This window comes from Camarhynchus parvulus, chromosome 26, assembly GCF_901933205.1.
Source record: "Camarhynchus parvulus chromosome 26, STF_HiC, whole genome shotgun sequence".
Classification (NCBI taxonomy): domain Eukaryota; kingdom Metazoa; phylum Chordata; class Aves; order Passeriformes; family Thraupidae; genus Camarhynchus; species Camarhynchus parvulus.
The window spans coordinates 2,025,153-2,052,691 of NC_044596.1; the positions used below are offsets into that span (position 1 = coordinate 2,025,153).

General features: G+C 55.5%; 1 protein-coding gene across 3 annotated transcripts; it reads left to right on the top strand.

Annotated features, from left to right (window-relative positions):
- Positions 1–1,997: 1,997 nt before the first annotated feature.
- KCNC4 (potassium voltage-gated channel subfamily C member 4) lies at positions 1,998–27,539 on the top strand. Of its 3 annotated transcripts, none has more exons than XM_030965766.1 (5): positions 1,998–2,203; positions 3,981–4,727; positions 9,553–10,489; positions 13,687–13,872; positions 27,319–27,539. In XM_030965766.1, exons 1-5 carry the CDS (start codon positions 2,030–2,032, stop codon positions 27,378–27,380), a joined length of 2,106 nt encoding a protein of 701 aa, XP_030821626.1. In that variant the 5' UTR covers positions 1,998–2,029; the 3' UTR covers positions 27,381–27,539. The 3 variants fall into 3 exon arrangements, with proteins under 3 accessions (XP_030821626.1, XP_030821625.1, XP_030821627.1); XM_030965765.1 differs by lacking the exon at positions 27,319–27,539 and adding an exon at positions 20,083–20,219; XM_030965767.1 differs by lacking the exons at positions 1,998–2,203; positions 27,319–27,539 and adding exons at positions 2,906–3,115; positions 20,083–20,219.

The window sequence follows — 27,539 nt, forward strand, 5'->3', positions numbered from 1 at the left end:
GGCTCTTTCTACACCAAAACAGGATTGTCTCTCCCTAAACTGCTGCACTCCACCTCTGTCCTTCCATGGAGAGAGACCTTGAGGGGTCCCAGATGAGATCCCCACCCTGGGGATGCCACCACACATGGGGACACTGCCATGGCCATGAACCAAACCTGTCCCCACGCAGGGGCAGCTGTGGGGAGGCAGGGAAGGTCTTTTGGGCACCTTCTGGAGATGTTGGTGCAGCACTGACAGAACCAGAGCACACAGCCTCAAGCTGTGCCAAGGGAAATACAGGTTGGATATCAGGGAAAAGTTTTTTGCAGGAAGGGTGATAAAGTTCTGGAATGGCTGCCTGGGGAGGTGGTGAAGTCCCCATCCCTGGGTGTGTTTAACAAAGCCTGGATGTGGCACTGGGTGCCAGGGTTGAGTTGAGGCGTTGGGGCTGGGTTGGACTCCATGATCTTTGAGGTCTCTTGCAACCCAGTGATTCTGTGAGTTCTGTGAATTCTGTGACTGGGGTAAGTGTCTGCCACAGCTGGAGGAGCAGCACTGCCCAGGGAGGGCACAGGAGGTGGCACAGGGCTCTCCCTGTCCCAGAGGAATGTGACCCCAGCCTCTCTGTGGGGCCACTCAGCCCCCTGAGCATCCCTGTGCTCTGATGTGCAGGACCTTGGGCCAGGCTCAGGGTGCTGGGCTGGCTCAGGAGAAGGGGCCATGGTGACCCAGAGAGCCCTTCCCATGTCCTCAGGACCCACCCGAGGCCTTCCAGGTTAGAGCTGATCCTCCTCGAGATCTTCCAGGTCCTGCTCTTCATTCCATCCCTTGGATGTTGTCTGACATGCCTTGAGCCTTGCAGGACATCCCTGCAGAAGTGACTCTTTCCTCCTCCAAAAAGGCCCTTATTTATTTATTTATCCAGGTCTTTCCATTTTCTCTCATTCTCTCTCTCTATTTTCTTTTTCTTTTTTTTTTCCCTGAGATCTTCCAGGTGCTGCTCTTCATTCCATGCTTTGGATGTTACCTCAGCGCCTTGAGCCCTGCAGGACATCCCTGCAGAAGTGACTCCTTGCTCCAAAAAGGCCCTTATTTATTTATTTATATATACAGCTCTTTCCATTTTCTCTGCTTTTCTCTCTCTCTATTTTTTTTTTTTTTTTTTTTTTTTTTTTTTTTTTTTTTTTTTTTTCTTCTTTTTTTCGAGATCTTCCAGGTCCTGGTCCTCATTCCATCCCTTGGATGTTGTCTGAGATGCCTTGAGCCCTGCAGGACATCCCTGCAGAAGTGACTCCTTGTTCCAAAAAGGCCCTTATTTATTTATTTATCCAGGTCTTTCCATTTTCTCTCCTTCTCTCTCTCTATTTTTTTTTTTTTTTTTTTTCCCCCGAGATCTTCCAGGTCCTGCTCTTCATTCCATGCTTTGGATGTTATCTCAGTGCCTTGAGCCTTGCAGGACATCCCTGCAGAAGTGACTCCTTGTTCCAAAAAGGCCCTTATTTATTTATTTATTTATTTATTTATACAGCTCTTTCCACTTTCTCTGCTTTTCTCTCTCTCTATTTTCTTTTCCTTTTTTTTTTTTTTCCCCGAGATCTTCCAGGTCCTGCTCTTCATTCCATGCTTTGGATGTTATCTCAGTGCCTTGAGCCTTGCAGGACATCCCTGCAAAAGTGACTCCTTGCTCTAAAAAGGCCCTTATTTATTTGTTTATCCAGCTCTTTCCATTTTCTTTCCTTCTCTCTCTCCATTTTCTTTTTTTTTTTTTTTTTTTTTTTTCCCATGGCCATTAAAAATCAGAAGGCATATTTAGAGAGCAGACAGCTTTGGGCGGGTGTTGCTGGCTAAAAGATCTCTTCCTTCCCCAGAAACAACTCATTTGTCTGCTTGGCCACCTCCTCCCACCCCAGGAACGGCCGCGCTCGGGTGCACGGAGCTGCTCCTGGCGGGATGAAAGTCGGCAGATAAAACAGATCAAACATCAGCATCAGGTCGCAGCATTCCTCCCTCCTGGCCGGATCAGGAGCCGAGCTGCGATGCCTGGCCGGTGATGCAAGGCTCGATCTTTCCAGCACGCTTTTCCCTCGGGCTCCAGGCTCTCCCGCGGGTGCAGCTCGGGCTGGTTCGGGTGTGGAGCCTCGGCAGCCTCCACCCGCTCAGGACCCGGCCCTGGGAGCTGCGGAGTTGCAGTCACACTTGGAGCTTTCTTGGGGCTTTCTTGGTGGTAAGATCGCAGCGTGGCTCTCGTGCCTCGTGGGTTTTTTTGGGGTGGAGCGTTTTCCCCGGCTACCCTCAATGTTCCCTGGATTTTGGGGGGCACATTACGAACAGGGGGGACAAACCTGGGCAGGGGGTGAGGAGGGGCCCTGGTGGGGTGACAATGCAGAGCACAGCCCAGGGAGGTGCAGAGAGGGGTGCTGAGGCAGCATCCCCCCATCCATATCCCCTCACTCTGCACCAAGAAACCCCTTACCAAGCGCTGCCCCTCCCGGGTGAGCCCCCCACCCCAATTCCAGGCCTATGCTGGGCTTGGATCCCTTCTGTGATCCCAAAACATCCCCCACCCCTCAGTGCAGCAGTGCCAGTGCAGAAGTAAACATTGCTGGCAGGGTGAGTGCTCAGGTCCCCGCCTGGGGGGCAGCCTCGGCCCGGGGGCACCGCAGCCCCGCACCCCCTGCCCAGCCCCGGGAACTCAGCACCAGCAGCGTCCCGGGGGGCTCGGAGCCCCCCAGGGAGGGGGGTTTAGGGGAAGGACCCCGGGGGCTGGGGGTGGTTGGTACCCCGAGCCCCGGCAGCCGCTGCGGAAAGGGGCAGCTCGCACGCAGGAGCAGAAACAGGGCGGAGAGATGCTCGGGGAGGGCGGTGGGAGGGAAGGGGGGTCAGGGCTGAGTGCGGCCTCGCAGCTCCCCACCGGCCCCGGGGTCGGTCTCTGCTGACCTCTCGGTGAGCGAGGGATTGCGAGCCAGGGAGGGATGGGATCTGCGGGAGCCTCTGCCAAGAGCTGGCTCCAGATCCGCAGGCAGCTCTGGGCTGCATTTCCCCTCCGGCGCGAAGAGGAGCTGGGGTGTCCGGGGTTCACTCCTCGCTGACACCGACCCCCCGAGACCCTCAGCGGCACGTCGGGCCCCGCGGGGAGGTGAGCCGGTGCCGGGGGGTGCGGGGGGCCCGGGGGTAGGCGGAGGGTTGGGCTGGGGGTGGAGGGGATGAAGGGATGGATGGAAGGATGGATGGAGGGATGGAGGGGAGGGAGGGAGGGATGGATGTGCGGATGGGAGGGAGGGCAGCGCCGGGGGGCGCCGGGCTCGCTGCGGGGCTGGGCGCTGGGGCGGGGGGTCCGCGGTTCCCGTAACCCCACCGCAAGCTCCCAGCGCTATAAAAGCCCCGCCGAGCCCCGCAGCCGCTCCCGCCGCCTCCTTCGCGTTGATCCCCGCGGGGAGGCACCGCCGGGGCGCAACAGGGCCCCCCCGGCCCGGCCAGGCGTGAACGCCCGGGGAGGGAGAGCGGGAGGCGGAGAGGGCGCATCCATCCCCCCTTCTCTCCGCCGGTAACCGGGTCCGAGCCCCGCGGCCGCCGCCTGCTCGCCGAGCCCGGCCCGGGGGGGCGGAGGGAGCGCGGAGCCGCCGGAGCGGGAGGGGCGGGCGGCGGGGCCCCCCCGCGCCGGGCGCTGCAGGTACCGGGAGAGGGGGGGACACAGCGCCCGGCCGGGCTCGGCATCCCCCCAGCCCTTCCCCAGCATCCTCCCGGCCGGGCCCGCATCCCCCCCGGCTGCCGCACCCCCCCCGCCCGCTGCTGGCCCCTCCATCCCGCACTTGTTGCTGCCCGGCGGGGCTGGGCTGGCTCCCGGTTTAGGGCGGTTTTATTTTGGGGGGGGTGGCTTTGGAGGGGGTGGAGGTTGCAGCCTCCCCTGCTGTCCCCCGGCTGCCAGCGGTGTCCGGCGCGGCTCCGCTTTGCTCCCCCCGAGGCCAGAGCCGAGGCTGAGCCCCCCCTTTTCCCCTCCCCAGTCCCGTCTCCGTCCTCCCCTCCCGCCTTGGCCGAGCCCCAGCTCCTCGCCCGGAGGAAGGGTGCACGTTGTGGGCATCTCCCATCCACCGAAATCTATGATCAGCTCGGTGTGTGTCTCCTCCTACCGTGGACGCAAGTCTGGGAACAAACCACCCTCCAAAACATGCCTGAAGGAAGAGATGGGCAAAGGGGAAGAGTCGGACAAGATCACCATCAATGTGGGCGGCACCCGGCATGAGACCTACAAGAGCACCCTGCGGACTCTGCCGGGCACCCGCCTGGCCTGGCTGGCCGACCCCGACGCCCAGAGCAACTTTGACTTTGACGGCAAAAGCAACGAGTTCTTCTTCGACCGGCACCCCGGCATCTTCTCCTACGTGCTCAACTACTACCGCACGGGGAAGCTGCACTGCCCCGCGGACATCTGCGGGCCCCTCTTCGAGGAGGAGCTCACCTACTGGGGCATCGACGAGACCGACGTGGAGCCCTGCTGCTGGATGACCTACCGGCAGCACCGCGACGCCGAGGAGGCCCTGGACATCTTTGAGAGTCCCGAGCCTGGCGGAGGGGCTGCCGGAGAGGAGGCTGAAGAGGAAGGGGGTAGGGAGATGGCCCTGCAGCGCCTGGGCATGGATGACAGGCCCCCAGGGGCGGCAGGGGCGGCCGGAGGGGGTGGATGCTGCAGGAACTGGCAGCCCAAGATGTGGGCGCTCTTTGAGGATCCCTACTCATCCAAGGCGGCAAGGGTAAGCTCCTGAAACACACCGGAGGGGAGGTGGGATGGATGGGGCCATGCTGGGGTTGTGTCTTCACCTCCCCATCCCTGAGGGCAAGGCTGGCTTTCCTGGTGGGTTACACGAAGTCCTCTCATTACTGTCCCACTCCTACAGCGGGGCACGTGAGCCATGTCCCATCCTACAGGGCACCTCTTCCATTGTCTCCCAATCACCTCCCAACGCATCACATCTGTGCTGAAACTGGGGGCAAGCACAATCCCTGCCCCCTTTGCACCCTCAAGCACTCCCTGGGCACCTCCTGGGCACACAGAGATGAGGGATTGTCCTTGGCAGGGCTGACTCCTGGCAGAGTTTCAGGATGCTCTAGGATAGGATGTTTGGGTTCCTCCTGCTGGGCTGCACCATGCCAAAACCCACAATGAGCAGCCCAGGTGTGGAGTGGAGGCCAGGCCTGGGGGTCAGGTCCTGCACTGATAGGATCCTCATCATGCTCCTCACGTGCAGGGCCCACAGCCCCAAAGGACACCCCATGCTCCTGCACCCTGCTGTCCCCACCAGGGCCACCCCTGCATCACACAGAGCCCATCAGGCACCGCTGACACCCCACACACCCCACCAGGGTCCCGCAGTCCCCTCCCCACACATGGCCCTGGCACTGTGTGTGCGCACACGTGAGCTCATTCACACACCAGAGACCCCCCTCACTCCCTGGGCAGCAGGCTGTCCCTCCCCGTGGGCACTGACATGCCCAGGATGTGTCCCCCAAAACCCAGACCCCTTTGCACCCTCCCTGGGCATGCAGGCTGTCCCTCCCCATGGGCCCAGGACATGTTCCCCAAAACCCAGACCCCCCACGCTCCCTTGGCACCCTGTCTGTCTCTCCCCACAGGCACCAACATGCCCAGGACGTGTCCCCCAAACCCAGACCCCTTTGCACCCTCCCTTGGCACCCTGTCTGTGTCTCCCCACGGGCACCAACGTGCCCAGCACGTGTCCCCCAAACCCCACTGTGTCTGCAGGCTCCCAGCCCGGTGCTTAGGCGCTGCTCTGCGCATGTGTCTCCTCTCCCAGCTCCTCAAAGCTGGGAGATCATCCCCAAAGCTCTGCCCTGACCCCCCAGTACCCACCCAGCCCCTGGCACGCCCAGCTGATAAATCTGCCACACACACCCAGGCAGGCAGTTGGGATGGAGATGAATTCTGGATGCATTTAGAGGTGTAAAAGAACTCCATCAATGGTAAGAAATTCTGCAGGCATTTCACACCCACGAGCAGCACGCGGGGCAGGGGTCAGTTTGGCAAGGAGGTGTTTTTGCAGCAAATGTTAGAGCAACACACACACATGCAGAGAATGCTTGGGCAGCAAGAGCTGAACCCATTTGAAAAGGGTACCCCCTCCTCTGCCCATCTCTGAGGGCTCTTCACCTCAGAGAGATGCTCTGAGTGGTGTAAAGCTCCAAATAAAAAATTAAACAAAATTAAAAATAAACCCAGGCACAATAATTCAACTCCTTTTTTTCCCCCTGGTGTCATTTGGTTCTGCTTTTCCTGTGTGCTGAGCTGATCCTGGAAAGGCTTTAGCAGGAGGAATGTGCTGGAGGGAGCAGAGATGGTGCTGATTGAGGCCCAGCTGGGGCTGGAGTGGGACCAGTTCGTGCTGGGATCTCCCTGCTTCCTTCTCACTGCTCTACATAAATGCTCAGCTCAGCAGTGCCATGGGAACGATCAACTTCCAGAGGCAACAGGAAAAAATACCAGTGTAGTTTTACCACAGCTTAGGAGAACTGCTCTGGCAAGAGGGGAAACTGAGGCACAGAGCAATGCAACCAGCCCAAATTCCTGAGTGCACCCATTGCCTGGCTGGAGCCCCATCCAGCACCAGGATGCTGCAGGATTTGTGTGGGTACAACATTCCTGGTGCTGCCCTGGCTTTGGTGGTGGGTGAGGTTTGCAGTGGTTGGGATTTCTTTGATACCCCATTTTGGGGTCTCCCCCTTTCTTGCCAGAGCCCCAGGGGTGCTGCTGGCTGCAGGGAACGTGCTGGAGCAGCTGGACAGCAGGCTGCCAAACCTTGGGAAGCAGCAGTCCCAGGCTGTCCATGTAAACTCTCCCTCTCTGTGTGGCAGCTGTGACTAAGAGTCTCCAGAGCTGAATTTCTCCGGTCGGTCATCGCTCCTCCTCTCCATGGAGCAGCCCCTCGGGCCCTGACTCAGTTGGCTCCTCGTTATTTCCATCTTTCCCTCCCTCCAGCACTTCTCCTCCTGAGCTGGCAGCAGTGTGAGCGTGTGGTTGGAAATCTCTGCCATGTTTCAGCCTCTCCTCTGTGCACCATCGATGGTCACGGGGTCCCTGGCTCCTCACTCGGGGAATGTTTGGTCTCTGGTGCATCTGCTGTCCCAGCTGGAGCTTTACACTTCTCCTCCCCATGGGAAACTGCCCTGGCTGGGATTTTACCTCCATGTCCAAACTGTCCTTACGTGCAGGTCCTCATTGGTTTTTCCCTTTGCAGCCCAACTTGGAGAGTCCTGACCTCACTTTCATGGGGACTTTCAGGCTGGTGACCCTCTGCAGGATTTTTTGGTGACACCTATGGCAAGCTGTTGAGTGCAGGTCCATGTTGTGTAGAACATCAGCAGGTTCTGGAGGACTTGTTTGGTGTCTCTTGGTAGTATTGGGTTTATCCATAGATTTGATTTTATTTTAAAGGCAATTTTGGAAAAGAACTTGGGTTTGGAGCAGGGACTGAGGCTGAGGTGAGACATCTTGGGTCAGACACAGAACTGGAGCAGCACTCTGGGGGGACACGATGGTTGGCACTGGCTGTGAACCCAACTTCTATTTTTAACGGCTGATTTTGCTCCTTGGACTAAATCAGGTCTCACCTCACACCCAGCAGCAGGGCTGCTTCATTACTCAAGTGTTTGCACGGTCTCCCTCCCTTCCTGGGTATTTTTTTTTCCTTTCTACTTTGCTTTAAGTCTAAATTTTTACTCTTCAGGTTTTCCCAAGATCGCCCATACAGGGAAGCTCAGGAACGTGACTCAGCCCTCAGCTGAAAAGCGGATTATTTTGGCTGTGCCACCACTGTGTAGAGACACTTGTCTGCTTAAGCTGGCCTTGCTTTAAGATCCCAATGTTGTTGGATTTGTTTGTTGGACAGGACAGGTCAGCCCTCAGAGCCAAATCACCATGCGTGGTCCAGAGGGATCTGACTGAGGGGTGAGAGCATCTCACTGCATCCCAAGCAGGTGTCTCTCACTGGGGCAGGAAAACCATCTTCCAGAGGTTTCTCCATCATTTAATGCCAGATTTAAACTTCACACCAAACTCCTGCAGGGCTGGTGCTGTCCGTGGTGGCCCCATGTGGCTCTGCCCTTGGGGACAGCCCCAAGGACACTGCTGGCAGGCTCGGGGCTGCAGCAGGGCACCCGGGGGTCGGGTGTTCCTCCAGCGTGACTCAGGCTGTCTCTGCTGCTGATTCACTCCGGCCCAGGATCCGAGCTGTGCCTGGAGCAGCCTCACGGTGCTGCTCCACCAGGAGCGGCCGCTTGGGTGGCTCTTACAGCAAAAGGTCACGTCCAGCAGAGGGGCTGCAGCAGGACCTGCTCCGGGGAAGCTGAAACCACCGGGCTTTTGTGCTGCAGGAGTAGAACAAGAGTTTTTCCTGCTCTGAAGCTGTGTGGTGGTGTTCACGGGCACAAGGGAAGAGATGAGAATCTTGACTCCATGTTTCAGATTTATTATTTTATGATATATGTTATATTAAAAGAAAATGATATATTATAACTATACTAAAGGAAGGATTTCATCAGAAGACTAGCAAGGAATGAAAAAAAATGATTATAAAATCTTGTGGCTGCTCACAGCCTTGACACAGGTGGCTGTCGTTGGTCATCAAGTAAAAACAATTTCACATGCTGGGTAAATAATTCTCCAGATCACATTCCAAAGCAGCAAAACATGGAGAAGCTGAAGCTTCTCAGCTTCTCAGGAGAAAAGATCCTGGCAAAAGGATTTTTCATAAAAGATCATGGTGACAAAGCTGGGGTTTTTTTGGGGGAGTCGGTTTTGGAAACATGCTCCAGGTAATGGGCTCGCTGGGAGGGAGGGAGCTGAGCAGGATTGATGGGAGCACAAGGTGGAACTTTGTGACACAGCCTGTGACTTCCAGTGTGTGCTGCTGGCCCCTTCTTGCTCACATCTGAGGTGAGGAGAAGGGAGGAGGAGGTGAATGGAGGGGACAACTATCTCCCTGCTTGGGCAGAGCGGAGAAATGGAACATCTGGGTGCCACCAGGTCCAGGCATCAGCAGGAAGCTGAGCTCTGCCTGCTCCTCCCCTGGTCCTGGACGTTCTGTGGGCACATCACCCACAACTGACCCCCAGGGAGGGGGTGAATGATGTCTCTGACACATCCAGACCCCAAAGCTCATGGCTGTGAACAGTGTGAACCTGGCATCTGGAGGGGTTTCTGATGAACGTGCAGGAAAGCCCTTTGAATTTGTCCTGTCAAAATTCCCTTTTCATGTCTGTTCCCACTGGAAGATTGCTCCAGTCTCAGACTGTCCCAGTTCCCCCTCATCCCCACCACTGCACATCTCCAGGCACAGCACACCTTCTCCTGCACACATCAGAGCACTTGGAGAAGGTCCTGGACTGATGGCCCCAGGCACTGAAGTTTGCTGTCAACCCATGGGAGAGGTCCAGGAATCCCTCCTCATTCTCCACCCTTGGTCTTGGGGCAGTGGGTGGCAGCATCTGGAGTATTTGACCTCCTCCAAACCGAACAGGTTGCCCCACATCAGCTCACAGCCCGTGTAACTTTGACTTTCACAGGTGGTTGCTTTCGCCTCGCTTTTCTTCATCCTGGTCTCCATCACAACCTTCTGCCTGGAGACACACGAGGCCTTCAACATCGATGTCAACGTGACGGAGACCCTGGTGGTGGGCAACACCACCACGGTGCTGCTGACCCACAAGGTGGAGACGGAGCCCATCCTCACCTACATCGAAGGGGTCTGCGTGCTGTGGTTCACCCTTGAGTTCCTGGTTCGCATCATCTGCTGCCCAGACAAGCTTCTCTTCATTAAAAACCTGCTCAACATCATTGACTTCGTGGCCATCTTGCCCTTCTACCTGGAGGTGGGTCTCAGTGGCCTGTCCTCCAAAGCTGCCCGGGACGTGCTGGGTTTCCTGCGGGTCGTTCGCTCCGTGCGCATCCTGCGGATCTTCAAGCTGACGCGGCACTTTGTGGGTCTGCGCGTGCTGGGCCACACTCTGCGGGCCAGCACCAACGAATTCCTGCTCCTCATCATCTTCCTCGCCTTGGGGGTCTTGATTTTCGCCACCATGATCTACTATGCCGAGCGGATCGGAGCCAAGACGTCCGACCCCACCGGGAGCGACCACACTCACTTTAAGAACATCCCCATCGGCTTCTGGTGGGCCGTGGTCACCATGACCACCCTGGGCTATGGTGATATGTACCCCAAAACCTGGTCGGGGATGGTAGTGGGCGCCCTGTGCGCGCTGGCCGGGGTGCTGACCATCGCCATGCCCGTGCCTGTCATCGTCAATAACTTTGGGATGTATTATTCCTTGGCCATGGCCAAGCAGAAGCTGCCAAAGAAGAAGAAAAAGCATATACCCCGTCCAGCCCCGATGGACTCACCCACCTACGGCAAATCCGAGGAGAACTCGCCCCGGAACAGCACCCAGAGCGACACTTGCCCACTGGCAGTGGAGGAGGGGGTGACTGAGAGGAAACGGTCAGGTGAGACCCCAAAGGTGGGGCTGAGGGAGGGGGAGACATCCAGGAGCTCTCAGGGCAGTTTGTTTGGTCCTGCACCATCCCCTGTGTCCCAGCTCTGGGTGGAGGGTGTGAGGGTGTTGGGGGCCATGCTGGTGGAGCAGGGCACTGCAGGTTGAGTCTCCCATCCAGGCAGGGGGAAAAGACCACCTGCTTTCCCAAAAGCCATATCCTTCCCTCCTGATGGCACAGATCAAGTCACTGTGGTGGCTTTAGAGGTGTCCCTGCCTAACCCACCCCTCCCTCACAGTGACAGAGGTAAGGCTGCTCACTCTCCTCTCATGTTAGCCTGGTCATGCCCTTGGCACAGATTTTCCTTTGCTTTCTCCCACCATAAATCAGGGTAACCCTCACCAAAATTGATAAATCCATGGACATTCTCTGGGGCTTGACCCCATCTCCTCATTCGTCTGCTGGTAGACAGAATCCCTGTGCTGCTGCTCCAAATCCTGAGCAAAACCAGTCCCTGGACATTGCTCTTTTTTTGTCTCATGCACTGAGCTGAAGTTTGGGGGTTTGGTGATCCTTTCCTTAGGATCAGCAGAAGGCACAGCCCCAGCTGTGGGCAGCTGTGGGCACCATCCCTTGGGTTACCTTTGGGGGTCTGTGTGAGCCCTGCCCCACTGTCAGTGCTGGCCCTGGTGGCTGCTCTGCCCCTTTTGTCTTGGTTTGCTGCCAGTGGCGCCTCTGGGGTGTCTGGAGCAGGAGGCAGCATGGTGGGGTTGTGTCCTGCACCAACACTGAGGTGTTTAACAGTGATGGGGCTTCCCCTGCCAGAGAAACAGGGAGCTTCAGGTGCCCCAAAGAGCTCTTTCCCTTTATAAATCTCCTTTTCCCACACGCCTGTGAATCCCATCTGCCCCAGGAGCCCTGGCAGCAGGGAGCAGTCAGAGCCAGGAGCCCAGGCCAGGCCCTCACGTGGCACAGCATCCTCTCAGCCAAGGAACCAGGGAGCCAGGGGACATAAATTAGCACTTCCCACCACCCCGAGCAGCCCGTTCCTCAGCAGTGTGAATTTTGGAGAGCTAATTCCCTCCAATTAGGGTGGGTGGATCTCACAAAACCTGGGGTGTTTCATCCCCAGCAGGTTTTATAACCCTCAGCAGGACTGGAGCTGCTTGGAATCAAATCTGTGTTTGTCCTGTGTGATCGTGTTCACAGGGGTCCGAGGATGAGGGAAGAGATGAGGATCTGACTCCATGTTTCAGAAGGCTTGATTTATTATTTTATGATATATATTACATTAAAACTATACTAAAATAACAGAAGAAAGGATTTCATCACAAAGCTAGCTAAGAATAGAAAAAGAAAGAATGATAACAAAGGTTTCTGGCTCAGACAGAGAGTCTGAGCCAGCTGACTGTGATTGGCCATTAATTAGAAACAACCCCATGAGACCAATCACAGATGCACCTGTTGCATTCCACGGCAGCAGATAACCATTGTTTACATTTTGTTCCTGAGGCCTCTCAGCTTCCCAGGAGGAAAAATCCTGAGGAAAGGATTTTTCATAAAACATGTTTGCGACAGGGGTGTTTCATCCCCAGCAGGTTTTATAACCCTCAGCAGGACTTTTTAGAATCATATCTGTGTTTGTCCTCCTCTAAATGAGTGTGTCCAGGTGAAATCAGCACCTGAATTGGCTGGTGTTGCTCTGGGCCACCTCCAGGCTGCTCTTCTGCTTCTTGCACACTCTGACCAGCCCCTCCTGGCCGCCCTGAGCAGTTTGTGCTGTGGGTTTGTGTCACGATCCGTCCTTACAAACGGGGTTTGTGATAGTTCGTGGATTTGATCTCAGGGTGCAAAAAGAACCGACACAGCACAGGGGGTTTGCAGTGATAATCAGAACAAATGCACCTTTATGGAATGAACACACAAAAATGCAATAGAGGGATTAAGGGAGAGAAAAAGATAGAGAAAGAGAGAGAAAAGAGAGAGAGAGAGAGAGAGAGAGAGAGAGAGAGGGGAGTATCGCTACCAAACGTAGAGACAAAGTCCTTTGGTCCAGTCCAGTCACAGATCTGCCTGTTATGCTGGGGAGATCTCAAAATCTCTTGCTAACTCAGAGGTTTTTATTATGATAATTCTATTGAAAATTGTGGGTGGGGGAAACAGATACAATAAGGAATATCTGTAACAGGTAGTCCATGCTCTCAGCAGTAACCGAGAGCCATTGTCTTCTTGGCCCAGCGGTCACAACCTGCAGGCAAACATCTCGCTTTGGTCAGCTTTGGTCCCCCACACACCTGCCCCGGGCTGGGGGTGTCAGTCCCAGTCCTTGGAAGGAGCAGAGGGGCCTTTTCACATGGGGGTTCCATGTCTCAGTCCTTGGAAGGGGCAGAGAGGCCTTTTCACATGGGGGTTTCATGTCTCAGTCCTTGATGGAGAGGCTCCTTACATCTCAGTCTGTCTATCATGGTGGTTGTAAAACAGGTGAGGGTCTTCTGCAGGAGACCACCCAGAACTCAGGAGAAGTCCAACCAGGCCGAGAGGTGGGACAGCTCCCAAGGCTGTTGTTGCAAAAAGGGCACGGTGCCCTCTTCTCATTGGGCTCAGTGTAGCATACAGCAAACACACCTGTGAACAATAACTTAGCACTGTGCTCAGGTCTGGGGCCTGGGGCGTGTGTAACTTTCTCCTACAGAGAAGACAGGGGGTGTGACCGTGTTCACAGGGGTTTCAGGTTGAGGGAAGAGATGTGGATCTGACTCCATGTTTCAGAAGGCTTGATTTATTATTTTATGATATATATTACATTAAAACTGTACTAAAAGAATAGAAGAAAGAATTTCCTCAGAAGGCTAGCTAAGAATAGAATAAGAAGGAATGACAGCAAAGGTTTGTGGCTTGGACTCTCTGTCTCAGCCAGCTGGGCTATGATTGGCCATTAACTAGAAACAACCAACATGGGCCAATCACAGATGCACCTGTTGCATTCCACAGCAGCAGATAACCATTGTTTACATTTTGTTCCTGAGGCCTCTCAGCTTCTCAGGAGGAAAAATGCTAAGGAAAGGATTTTTCATAAAAGATGTCTGCGTCCGGGGGTCTTCTCTTCAGCGGTCCCCAAATGACGATCGTGGGGCAGATGAGGGAAAATTCGGACAGACTCTCACAATTTGCCAGCTGCTGATGGCTCTGTGGCACCTCCCTCCCTGCAGACTCCAAGCAGAACGGGGAGGCCAACGTGGTGCTGTCGGACGAGGAGCAGCCGCTGTCGCCGGTGGACGAGGAGCAGCGGCCGATGCGGCGCTCCAGCACCCGGGACAAGAACAAGAAATCCTCCACGTGCTTCCTGCTGGCCACGGGGGACTTCTCCTGTGCAGCAGATGGAGGCATCCAGAAAGGTAAAACGGCTGGAGCTGTGAGCAGGACACGTGGAGGTTGAGTGTAGGTTTGTTGGGCTGACCCAAGACTGGTTCATCTCCATCCACCTGCCTGGCTTGTCCTCTGCTCCCCAAACCCACAGCTCCCTGCCTCTCCATCTGCTTCACCTCCATCCAACACATCTCTCCATGCTGGATTCCTCATTTTGTGTTCTCCTCTCCAGTGTGCTCCTCCCCAGTCACCCCCATCTGGGGTCTGTGGCCTCCGTTTGGGGTCTGTGACCCCTGTGTGGGATCTGTGACTCCCATTTAGGATCTGTGACTCCCATTTGGGGTCTGTGACTCCCATTTAAGGTCTGTGACTCCCATTTGGGGTCTGTGACTCCTGTTTGGGGTCTGTGACTCCCATTTAAGGTCTGTGACTCCCATTTGGGGTCTGTGACTCCTGTTTGGGGTCTGTGACCCCCATTTGGGGTCTGTGACTCCCATTTGGGGTCTGTGACTCCCATTTGGGGTCTGTGACCCCCATTTGGAGTCTGTGACTCCCATTTGGGGTCTGTGATTCCCCTTTGGGGTCTGTGACCCCCATTTGGGGTCTGTGACCCCCATTTAAGGTCTGTGACCCCCATTTGGGGTCTGTGACCCCCATTTGGAGTCTGTGACTCCCATTTGAGATCTGTGACTCCCATTTGGGGTTTGTGACCCCTATTTGGAGTCTGTGACTCCCATTTGGGGTCTGTGATTCCCCTTTGGGGTCTGTGACCCCGTGCTGGCTGCACTGCCCTCCCTGGGGGCAGAGTGCTCCAACCTCTCCCCCTCCAGCTCTTCTCCCTGGGTTTCAACCCCTCATCTCTGGATGGTGTCAGTGGGGACACCTCTCCTGGGGACGTGGTGAGGTTGTGACTGAAGGTGACCAAAAGGTTTTCAGTAGGGGAAAAAAAACCCCAGAGTCTTTTCCCCTGCTCTCCCCTGAGGTGGCTTTTGGTGGGTTCGAGCGTGGGGAGCTGAGATGTGTCAGTGCTGCCTTGCCAGCAGCTCTGGGCTGCCAGAAAGGCTCCTCTGGGCTTGGAACAGGAGCTGTGCTAAGTGTTGAGGTTTTCCATGGGAAACTGAGGGGGAGATGAGTCAGGAAAACACAAAACTCTTCTTCCCATGACAAAACAAAATCTTCTTCAACCTGGTCTCAGAGTTCTCTGCTCCTTTGCCCATCTCTCAGCACTCCAGCCCCAGAAAGGGTAAATCCAGCCCCAAAACCCAGCTGCACCCTGGATTGCTGGGATAACTCTTAGGGTAGAGCTCAGTTACCCAGTTGTGCAGGGTTTTGTGTGTCCAGGCTGGTGTGGGATGCTGGAGCTGCAGAGCTGACCCTACTTCTCCCTCCCTGGGACCAAGTGCTGCCCGTTGCTCACAGAGAGCTGGGATCAGGCAGGAGCAGGGATGATGTGCTGCACCCCTGAGCTGCTCCCCAGGACCTCTTGGTGCTTTGGAGGGTTTGTTCCTTCTGATGGGACACAGGGAGGTGTTTGGGTACAATCACATTCATCAGTAGTAGGAGCAAGTTGGTTGTTTCCTCCTGGGAAATCAAGGATTCCCTTTGGCATTGCTGCTCAGCCTCAGAAAGAGGACAAAGAGGAACAGCTCTGCTCATCCTTGGGGTACCATCAAATATCTGCTTGAAAGGCCTGATGTTTTTTTTCCCTGGAAGTGCCTTTTCCTGTGAAGTCGGTCGTGTTAATGTGGAGAGGGGAGAGAGGTTTAGTCCCACTCCAGACTGGGAGGGGGAACGCTGAGCTGGAGGGATGGAGGAGACAGATGAAAGGCAGAGCAGATTTTCTCCTCAGCAAATTCTGAAGCCAGGCTTCAGCTGAGGCGTTTGAATCTGGTCCCACTGAAGCCAGGAGAAGCAGAGCAGCTCTGAGAGTTGAGGATCCAGAGCTGCTTTCACTCACTCCCAAATCCCATCACAGGAGACCGGGAGATTTCTGTCCTTGTGTGGTGGCACAGCAGCTCTTTGAAAGGGCACTGTGGTGATGGCTCTTGGGGTGTTCTGGGGTCTCCCCTGCAAATTTCAGAGTGCCTTTTACACTTCAAAACAGGAGCTGTGCATGGGTCACTCATCCCCACGTTGCTGGAATGATGCTGCACCTGGAGAAGGCTGGATCTGCTGTACAGAGGGGCTCCAGAGGTGCTTGAGACCTTTTGGGAAGGGGAACCTCAGTGCCCATGTCCTGCTTGGGTGTGGGACAGACAGGTGGGAGGCTGTCCTGGGACGTCAGGGCTGGGCCTTGTGAAATGCTCTGGGTGACCAGAGGTGATCAGAGATGACCAGAGATGGCCAGAGATGGCCAGAGGTGACCAGAGATGATCAGAGATGGCCAGAGATGACTAGAGGTGACCAGAGTGACCAGAGATGGCCAGAGATGGCCAGAGATGACTAGAGGTGACCAGAGGTGACCAGAGATGGCCAGAGGTGACCAGAGGTGGCCAGAGCTGACCAGAGCTGACCAGAGATGGCCAGAGGTGACCAGAGGTGGCCAGAGCTGACCAGAGATGACCAGAGATGACCAGGGGGTGAAGCAGCCTCCAGCCAAAATCCCTTGGGAGCCGCAGAGGCGCTTCTTGCCTTGGTCCTGATTTATCTCCTGCTGAGGCTGTTTGTTCTGGTACTGGGATGTTGGCAGCTCTGCAAATTGCGATGAGCTTGGTTCTGAGCCCGACTCTCTGATGGCCATCTGTCAGATCCTGGGACAGGTACTGGTGTCTGTGCAAGCTGTGGAAATCAGGGGAGGGAGCTGCTTTGGGAATGAGCTGCAGATCTCAGCATCCATCGTGGTTTAACCCCAGCTCCAGAGTTGGTCTTGTTGGGGCAGCTCAGAGAGGAGCTGCTCCTGCCCTTGGACCTGAGCCTGGAGCAGATTGAGCTGTGGATTCCTGTGGGGAATGTGTTCTTGCTCCTGTGGCTGCCTGCAGTGGTGTTGCTCTGCTCCCTGGCTGCCAGGGATGGCTTCAGAGCCTTTCTCTCCCCTCAGCACTGGGGTCCTGCCCAGCACTTCCCACAAACGTGTCCTGCTGGGTCAGACACCAGCCTTGGCACAACAGCCCTGTCCTCTGCTTGGGTGGAGGGACATGGAGGCAGGGTGAGCCGAGCCAGTGAGACTGCTGAGGGTGGAACCATGGAATCACCTGGGCTGGAAAAGAGCTCTACGAGTCCAACCTCCCCCCAGCACCAGGCCACTAACCCTTGTCCCCAAATGCCACACCTGTGTGCGTCTTAAAACACTCCAGCTCCTTTATCAGCACATTAACACGGCACAGCAGCAATTTTTTGGCTTTGTAGAGTGTGGTGCAGCTGATTTTCACTGCTGGTGTCAGTGCAGGGCTGTGACTCCCACATGGCCTGAGCATGTGGGATGGGATAAAGCTGGGAATGGGAACATCCCCTGGAGTTGCCTGGCTGGGGGGACTGAGGAGCAACCAACATTTTCACAGGGATGGGACCCCACAGGAGCTGAGTGTCAGGCCTCTGTCTGTCCCCAGCCCCACAGGAGCTGAGTGCCAGGCCTCTGTCTGTCCCCAGCCCCACAGGAGCTGAATGCCAGGCCTGTGTCTGTCCCCAGCCCCACAGGAGCTGTGTGCCAGGCCTGTGTCTGTCCCCAACCCCACAGGAGCTGTGTGCCAGGTCCCCAACCCCACAGGAGCTGTGTGCCAGGCCTGTGTCTGTCCCCAACCCCACAGGAGCTGAGTGCCAGGCCTGTGTCTGTCCCCAACCCCACAGGAGCTGTGTGCCAGGCCTCTGTCTGTCCCCAACCCCACAGGAGCTGTGAGTGCCAGGCCTCTGTCTGTCCCCAACCCCACAGGAGCTGCGTGCCAGGCCTCTGTCCCCAGCAGCAGCTCTGTCCCCTTTGCTTTCCTTCTTTGCTTTCCTTTTCCTGCCTTCCTTTGCTGCGTCCCTGCTCTACCCCATCCCCTGTGGCACAGCTCCCAGCCTGTGTCTGTGTGAGCACTCAGAGCTGCAGGGAGCAGTGCCATGGCCAGGGAGGAGCCCCCAGGGTCACCCAGCGCTCTTTTATTGGCAGCAAACCCGTTCCTAAAGTTCCTAAAGTTCCTAAAGCGATCCCAGGGACTCTGGGTAGCCCCAAGGCGAAGTTACTGGGACCAGCTCTGTTTATCAGCTGTGGCAATCAGCAGAACACAACCCCCTTGTCCAATTGTGGCTTTATCTGGCCCTGGGTGTAGTGGGAAACCATGACAGCCTTGAGGGACTGAGTCTTGAGCTCCTTCCCAGGTGCTCCTGCAAGTGTGGCTTGGGATAAATTGATGGGGAGAATGAAGTGTTGGGCTTGGGGCAGGTTTGTCCCTGGTGCTCCGTTGCAGAGGGTCCCTGGGGAAATCAAACATTTTTATGAAGTTCTGCCCCACAATGTGATGGTTGGGACTCAATCAGAGTGAGCAGTGGGATTTTGACCCCTATTTCTTTGCTTGTTTGCACCTTTTCTGTTCAGAATTCAGAGCCAGAGGCAAAGCCCATCCCATAAACCCCATAAACCCCATAAACCCCATAAACCCCATCAGCAGGATCCTGCCTTGCTGGCAGCTCCCACCAAACCCTGACCCCACAACACCTCCTGTTGGGGCTGTTCGGGTGCTGGGGTTGCCCCAAGCTTTCAGGGACCACTTGGATTTCAGCACAGCTGCTTCCCACACTCAGGGAAATGCGTGAGCTCCTCCAAGAGCCTCAGCACACCCAGGAAAAGAGCAAGGGGAAGGAAAAAATGAGTTTTTGGGAGTGTTGTGGGGAGCAGGGTGGTCTTTGCATCAGCTGCTGTGGGTGGGAAACTCCCGGCTCCCCCCAGCTCAGGGCTGTGCTCGTTCCCTCCTCTCTCTCTGGGTGGATCCCTGCCAAGAATAAATAAGGAAATTGCTCTTCTGCTCAGGCCTGCTGCTGCTCCCGCTTCCACTGCAGGGAGGGAAAGCTGTGCTGGAGTCAGCAACAGGTTTAGGCAGGTCCCTGTGCCCCCTGGAGCTGCCTCTGCTGCACAGCTGGAGGAGATGAGTGTGCTCGGGGGGCTGAGGGCTGGGGAGGGGTTGGAGAATCGCTGCTGGGGCTGGGAAAAGCCCAAAAAAGGGGACAAGCCCCAGATTTGCAGAGGTAGTGAGTGCTCTGGAGCCTTTCCCAGGTGATGCTCCCGTCTCAGCACCCCCTTGGGGGTGTGTGAGGGTGATGCTGGGACTGCTCTGCTGTGGGTCTTGATCCCTGATCCAACCCCAAACCAGCAGAGCCCAAAGATGTGCCACGAACTCCTGGGCTGGGACACAGGGAGGGATTCCAAGCCTGGCACTGCTGAAGGAGCCATCCATCACCTTGTTTTTCTGCTGTCAGGAGCTGCCTCCCTCTGCTCCCCCCACACAAAGGCTGCTTCCCTGCTCCTTGCTTTCCCTGGATCTCGCTGGTGCCTTGGGAAGGCTCAGGCTTGGCTGGGTTTGCTCAGCCAGGTGCTCCCAGGGAAGGTCCAGGCACAGGGACATTGGGCACATCACAGCTGGGAGCATCATTAATTTTCCATCTTTTGGCAGCAGATCCAGGGAACAGACTCATCCTTAGCAGTGGTGCTTTGTGGATCTAAAAATCCAATTTTCAGTGCAAAGACTTTGTGTCTTCCCAGCAAGAAAAGTGGCTTTTGACCTGCGAGAACATTTCCTTGTTCAATAAAAGCTGGAGAAATTCCTGGCTCTTTGGGGGACTGTGAAGGGTCCCCATGCTTAAAGAAACAGAAACATTTGCTCTTTAATACAGTTTTTAATGGAAAAGAATGAGCATGTCTACCTGCTCCTTTGCACACAGAAAGGTGTCAGCAGCAGCCTGCTGCTACAGGGGTGTAAAAACCAGAGCTGGGGGAATCACTCCTTCCAAATCCCATATTTGTTTGAGTTCTGCTGCTTTTCCCCGTCTGCTTCAGCCCACAAAATCCCCAGACTCATTCCTCATTCAGAGCAATTTGGGAAACAAAAACCCAACACCCTCCGAGAGCAATTTGGTCTCTCATTGATGACTCCGAGCCGTGCATTTGGCCATGAAGGGCATGGGAAGCTCTGCAGGAGCCTGATTGTCCCCAGAAATCCCTTCCTGAATGTTTTTTAAGGGGGTTGCTCGGGGTTGTGGGGCTCAGCCTGGTGCTGCCAGCTTTGGGCAGGAGGCTGCTGGGCTCTAACCTGTCTGTTTTCTGTCCCGAGGCTGTGGAAAGTCGCGGAGCCTGAGCAGCATAGACGGAGGAGCGGCGCGCCGGGCTCCGCTGGCCTCCCGCTGCAGCTCCCCCTGCTCCCTGCAGCACCCCTGCTCCCCCGTGCCCTCCATCCTCTAAAGGACCTCGGGGCTCCCTCTGCTCCCCACCACGCCGAGCAGCCCCAGCTGGGACATCTCCATCCCCCAGGAGCTGGTTCTGACCCCCTCCAGTTCCTCCATCGCGTCTCCACTGAGCTTGTCTGGTGTCCATGTGGATGGACAGTCCCGGTAGGAGGTTTTGAGGTGGTTTTCCCCCTCTTTGAAACCTTATTCATCCTAAATAAACCCTGCAATTCCCTCTGGTGTCGAGCCCTCCCTCCCGTGGGCCGTTTGTGTTGGGCTAAAGGGTGGTGGAAACACAAGGAGGACAAGTTGACTCATGAAATTATATCTCATTGTGCTGGGAATGGCTGAATTCATATATTTTTAGGTTTTATTTTGTTTGGTTTTTTTTTTTTAAAGCAGCCTCAAGTTTCTGGAGGCAACAGATGAATAAACCTCTATTCCCTGCCCAGCAGTGGTTCCCCTCTTGTTTTGTGCCTTTTTCTGCCTAAATCCTACATTCTTTCTCCTTCCAACCTCAGGATGGGCCTGAGGGCCTTGGAAACCAGCCTTGAGATCCCCTGGAGGCTGGAGGGGTCAGGGAGCACCCAGAGGCTGGGATAATAGGTGTGGATGCTCCCATGAAGAGCTGGGAAGTGGTGGCAAGAGGAATAAAGGTCCCTGGCAAAGCTGCTGCTGGTGTGGATTAGTGGGGCAGAGAGAGATTTAAAGCAAAATGATGCCTAAACAGATGGGGGATGAATCCTTGTTTGGGATGGATGAGAGGTGGTGATTCCAGAGCATTCCCACGGGGATGGGAGCTGGGTTTGAGCCAGGCTCTCCCCATCCCTGGGAGGATGAGGCTGGAGAGTCGAACTCCCTGTGGCACTGCTGGTTTTTGCTCACCTGTATCAGTTTTTGGGGTGATTTTGGATGATCTCAGGTGTCTTCCTGAACTAGAACAAACCCTTCAGTCCCTGGCTCATTTCAGTTCTGTCCAGCTCAGCCTCCCTGGAGGGGTTTGGACCTTGGGTGGCTGCAAGGGGCTGGTTTGGGGTGTTCAGCTCTCAAATCCTGCTTGGATTTAAGAGCTGCTGCTCTCAAATCAAGATTTGTTCAGCTCCTACTCTCAAATCCTCCTTGGTGCTCTCTTGGCCTCTTCCCTCACTGTGAGCAAGTCAGGGCTGGAGCCTGGGGACTTTTCTGAGGAGGAGAGCTTAGACTTGGATGTGTTTGAAGAGCAAAGAGCCCCAAGAGCTTTTCTGGGGTCAGACCCTTCCCCTCCATCATGGCCAGACTGGATCTGGTGCTCAGGGAATGGTGAGGTTGGACTCGATGACCTCGGAGCTCTTTTCCACCTTTAAGGATTCTGTGATTCCATGGTCCCTGCACATGAAAGAAGCTGGGATGGATTTTGGCAGATCCCACAGTCAGGACCCTCCTGCTCCACCCCAGGTTTCCTGTGCCTCAGTTTCCCTTGGTGTGGAGAAGGACCTGCCAGGAGGAGCAGCCAGCACATATCCAAACCAGGCCCTTCTGAGCTTATCCTCCTTTCCTTTCCTTTCCTTTCCTTTCCTTTCCTTTCCTTTCCTTTCCTTTCCTTTCCTTTCCTTTCCTTTCCTTTCCTTTCCTTTCCTTTCCTTTCCTTTCCTTTCCTTTCCTTTCCTTTCCTTTCCTTTCCTTTCCTTTCCTTTCCTTTCCTTTCCTTTCCTTTCTTTCCTTTTCCTTCCTTTCCTTCTTCCTTCTTCCTTCTTCTTCTTCCTTCCTTCTTCCTTTTTTCTCCCTCCCCTGTCCCAGCTGTGCAGGAGCCAAAGAGAAGCAGAAAAGAGAAGAATTTGGTGCCTTGGGCTGGATCTTGAGGATGGATGACAGGAGCTGGTGCTGGAGCCAGAATTGTTGTGGATTTGGGGAGGAATTGGGATGAGCTGCACCCATCCTGTGCTCAGGATGTGCCATCCTGGGCTCTGGTGCTGATCCATCCGTCACCAGCAGCACCTGGGTGTGTGTTGGGTGCAGCTGCATTCCTTGGATTCCTGCAGCTGATGGAGGGCTAACAGGGAGGTTCATGAACTCCCCAAAATCCCATGAGCTGGGCAAAGGGCAGGGAACAGCAGCCCCATGCAGGTGCTTCTCTGGCTCATCCTTCCCTCTGGAAGCAGGAGGAGCTGGAATATCCCCAGCCCCCGCCAGAGACAAGGCCACCCTCCATGGCTTCGGTGGTGTTTGGATCATAAATGATTTATCCAAGGTCGTGAGCTGATTTTGGGGATGAGCCAGGTATGAAACCCTGTCTCTGCAGAAGGATCAGATCAAGGTGCTCAGACTTTGGGGTTTGAGTCTCTTGGAGGTAGAGAAATAAACCCAGAGCAGCCACAGATCCCAGCAGACCCCAGCTTTGCCTTTGCCCCCTCAGCTCCAATGCCAGAGTGGCTGCTTGGGGTGGAAAACCTTTGGTGGTCCCCCCAAAATCTCATCCCCACCAGAGCCAGCAGGGTTGGGCAGGAGCTGCCACGGAGCTGGCAGGATGCAATTTTTAGCTGGGGCGTTATGCAACCCTGGAGAAGGGATGACTAATGTGCAAAAAGCTCCTCTAAAACAGCCCAGCCCCGAAAGGGAGATGGAGGGATTTCAGTGGGAGGCACCAAACTGCTGAAAAACCCATTGCATCTTGTCCCTCTTCCTCCCCGCCTTCTCCCGAGCAGGATTTGGGGGATGCAGAGGGAGAAAACAGCTTGTTGTTATTTTTAGGTGGGGTCTGGGTTGGTTTTGGGGGCGACTTAGCACAGGTTAATCCCTGGGTAAGATTAGAAGAGGAGCTGTAGTGGATCAGAGCAGACCTGTAAATATCTCTGGAGGCCAGGTTTTTATCTCAAACAGTGGCCAAAATTGGCAGCCTGGAGAGGAGGATAAGAATAGAGCAGGAATATACGATACTTCCCCTGAATATCCTCGCAGGACTTATCTGTGTTCAGGGATCTGCTGGGAGCTCACGTTCCAGCCCAGGCTAAAGGCACCAAGAGAAAGCCAAATTGTTGGATTTATTCCCAAGAAACTGCATAAATCCACAGGAGTTCAACTGCCCCTGCCCCAGCCCGAAAATGGATTTCAAAAAATAACATCGAGGGGTGCGCAGTGATTGTGGGGCAGGGCAGCATGGAAAGGAGACCTGGGGGTGGGATGGGGTGGGATGGGATCCATGAGATGGGATGGGATGGGATGGGATGGGATGGGATGGGATGGGATCCATGGGATGGGATGGGTGTGCTGGGTCTCATTCCTGGCAGGCTGATGGGATTGAGCAGGAATCCAGGGATGAGCATTGGGTGTGTTATAGGAATGTGTCCCTCACCTGTGGAGCAGGGGATGTGTCCTGGGGGCTCTGAAAAAGTAACCACAGAGTCAGGGAATTGTTTGGGGAGGAAGGGACTTTAAATTCCATCCCATTCCAGCTCCTGCCATGGCAGGGACACCTTCCACACCTTCCCAGGCTGCTCCAAGCCCTGTCCAGCCTGGCCTTGGGCACTGCCAGGGATCCAGGGGCAGCCACAGCTGCTCTGGGCACCTGTGCCAGGGCCTGCCCACCCTCCCAGGGACAGCGGGGTGCTCAGCAGGGTGGGACCCCACAGATCTCCAGTGCCCGTGTCCCTCTCCCCGCTGTGGGGACACGTGTGGGGCTCAGCAGTGGGAATGGGACCAGAGATGATGGAGCCATGGAATGGTTGGGTTGGAAGGGCAGGGACAGCTTCCTCCAGACCAGGCTGCTCCAGACTCTGCCCAGCCTGGCCTGGAACACTCCAGAGGTGCTGGGTGACACCAGGCTCCCCTGCTGGTGCATTCCTCTGCCCACTTTGGCACAAGGATTGAGCCCCTGTGACCACCCACCCCTGTGCAAGGAGCCAAACCAGAGCAGCCTTTGGCTCAGGGGGATTTGGGAGCAGTTCCCTGCCCCAGCCTCAGGTCCTTCCTTCTCTTTTCCCCCTGGAACACTCACAGTCCAGCGCTGCGTGGAGGCTGCACCATGATCCCAGCTTGCTTGCAAAGTATTAATTTTTATTGTTGCAACAACTGCTCTGTTTCTTGGGAGATGCCTGAGAGAGCTGAGGAAATAGAAAGGCCTGTCAGGCAGGCGGGCAGGAGGTGAAGATGTCAGGAGAGTAATTGCTCTACCCAGAAGGAGCCTGTTTCTGGCTTCCCCAGCTCTGCCAGGAAAAATCCTCGCTGCTTATTTGATGACAATAAAGAAAACCAGAAAATAAATAGCAACCCCATGGCTTGCCCGTGCTGAGGAGGAACAGGGAGAGCAGAGGCAGATGCAAAATAGGATGCAGAGGAGCTTATAAATAGGAGCCTCCCAGCTCCCAGTCTGTTACTTCCTTATCCCCACCCGGGCAACTGAGCCCAAGGTTTTACCCATGGAAAAGGTAAATGGGGGTTCAGAAAGGATCTGTGAGCTCCTGGGAAGAGGGTGACAATTCCTCCTGTGTGGGACAGGCAGGGGCAGGGACTTGCTCACGTTCCAGCCCAGGCTAAAGGCACCAAGAGAAAGCCAAATTGTTGGATTTATTCCCAAGGAACTGCGTAAATCCACAGGAGTGCAACTGCCCCTGCCCAAGCCCTGAAATGGATTTTAAAAAATAATGTCAAGGGGTGTGCAGTGATTGTGGGGCAGGGCAGCATGGAAAGGAGACCTGGGGGTGTGATGGGATGGGATCCATGGGATGGGATGGGATGGGATGGGATGGGATGGGATGGGATGGGATCCATGGGATGGGGTGGGGTGGGGTGGGATGGGATGGGATGGGATGGGATGGGATGGGATCGATGGGATGGGATGGGATCCATGGGATGGGATGGGATGGGATGGCCGTGCTGGCTCTCATTCCTGTCAGGCTGACGGGATTGAGCAGGAATCCAGGGATGAGCATTGGGTGTGTTATAGGAATGTGTCCCTCACCTGTGGAGCAGGGGATGTGTCCTGGTGGATGTGAAAAAGTAACCACAGAGTCAGGGAATTGTTTGGGGAGGAAGAGACTTTAAATTCCATCCCATTCCAGCTCCTGTCATGGCAGGGACACCTTCCACCATCCCAGGCTGCTCCAAGCCCTGTCCAGCCTGGCCTTGGACACTGCCAGGGATCCAGGGGCAGCCACAGCTGCTCTGGGCACCTGTGCCAGGGCCTGCCCACCCTCCCAGGGAGGAATCCCTTCCCAATATCCCATCCATCCCTGCCCTCTGGCAGTGGGCAGCCATTCCCCCCTTCTCCAAAGTCCCTCTCCTGCTCTCCTGGATGCCCTTTAGGCCCTGCAAGGGGCTCTAAGATCTCCCTGGAGCCTTCTCCTCTCCAGGTGAGCACCCGCAGCTCCCCCAGCCTGGCTCCAGAGCAGAGGGGCTCCAAATCCTCCTGATGCTGGAGCCAGGGCTGGGGCAGCTCTGCAGGTGGGGTCTCACCTGAGCAGGGAACCCCCCCTGCCCCCCTGCCCAGCCTGGGGGATCACCTGGGGGTTCTGGGTCCAGCACACGTGGCTGGGGAATGTTGAGCTGCTCCAACACCCCCAAATCCTCCTGCTCAGGGCTGCTGTGCCAGAGCAGAGCAGAGCAGAGTGGGACCTAGCCAAACATTGTGCTGGCACAGCTGGCACAGCTGGCAGCCCCTCAGCAGCATTTCAGGCTATTTGAGGAGGTGCTCACAGCAAGAGGGCAGGACTGGGTGAACTCCCCACGAGGGGAAATTTGGGGGGGATGGCTCTGGGAGCAGCACAGCAAACCTGGGGTATTTGGAGCTGGGCTGTGCCAGGCTGTGCCAGGCTGTGCCAAACCTCCTGCCTTGCTCAGGGCAGCACTCTGTGGAGGCTGGTGGCAGATCTGCACCCAAAATAGGCTGGAGGAGAGGGTAGCACAACACTGAGGGTGAGAGCAGAACAGAGCTGGCACCCAGAAGCCAAGACAGGAGGGATGTTTGCTCATGGTGCCTTTGTCTGGGGGACAAAAAAATACAAATCTGGGCTGTTGTTATTTATTTTTAGTGGTGCTAATTTTTTTCCTAGGCTGGGAAGCTGCTTTCCAAGGCAGCTCCCTGGAGGCTGTGGGCAGCAGGTCTCGAGCTCACACACAAAATGGCTTTGAACAGGGAGGAGGAGATGGGAGTTAAAAGCCAAGTCGTGCCCCTGGTAAATCAATCGACCTGATGGGGGATGTTTCTAGCAGGACACAAACCCTGCCAAGAGCTTTTAGCTGCTTGCAGGAGTGACTGAACCAGGGGTATTTTTCAGCAGCTGCTGGTCCCCAAATTGCTGCAGGGGGATGCTCTTGAGTTCCCAAACTGCTTTGTTTTCAGAGGTGGGGAGCTCTCCTGCCAGCTCAGGGAGGAAAACTCCTCTAATCCCTGGGGGTTTTATGGGATGTGAGGTTTGAAAGGCCTCCATGCCTGGGCATTGCTCACGCAGTGCTGCTCTACGGAGAAGGAAACCTTTATTTTGTTGGAAAGGAGGAGCTTTTGGAGCTGTGTTGGGTCTGTAGGGAAGGCAGCTGGGTCACACTCATGAGCAGGAGCTGGGGGTGAGGTTTAAAGCAAAATGCCGTGGTTTATCAGGTGGATCAGGAGCTGTCTCCCTGCCTGACAGCCCCGTGCCTGGAAACTGGGCCCTGGCACATGGGGAGAGGCGGGGGGGTGACTCAGAGCTCCAATCAATGATAATTAATTCAATGATAACAAAAGAGAGGGAGAGAGGGAGAAGGAAAAAACACTGAGAGATTAATGCACCAGGCTTGGCTTTGGGACATCTGGTTTGGGGTTGGCTTGGGAAGTTTTGGGCAAGAGCAGCTTTCTGGGAGGAGAGGGTTGTGGTGAGGGTGATGCTTTCCCCCCTGCTTTTCATTTATACCCTCAAAATCACCCTGATTCCATGCATGCTTCCTCATGGAGAATCATTTCCCAAGTCTCCATCTCTGCCACCATCCTGAGGCTTTTTAAAACCATTTTCCCCTGACTTACAGCAGCATTTTATCCCTCTGAAAAAGGCACTTTGTGTTTACTCTGGGGTCCCCTGGAAGCTCAGTGTCCCTCTCCCTCTCTTATTTCTCCCCCTACACACCTCATGGAAACAAATCTCTAATTCTGTGTTTAATGTTTATGTCTTCAATTGCAGATTCCTGCCAGGACACCCTCGCTTCCAGTTACCCCCAGGGTGAGGTGGTCACCTTCTCCTGAGCCCCAGCTGGCTGCAGGCACTGCCCTGGCCAGGGATGCCTTCCCCAAGGGATGCCCTCCCCAGGGTGGAAGGAGGCTCTCCCTGGGGCCAGGGGATGCTCTTCCTAAGGCTGAAGGATGTATTCCCCCAGGGATGCCCTCCCCAATGTCCAGGGATGC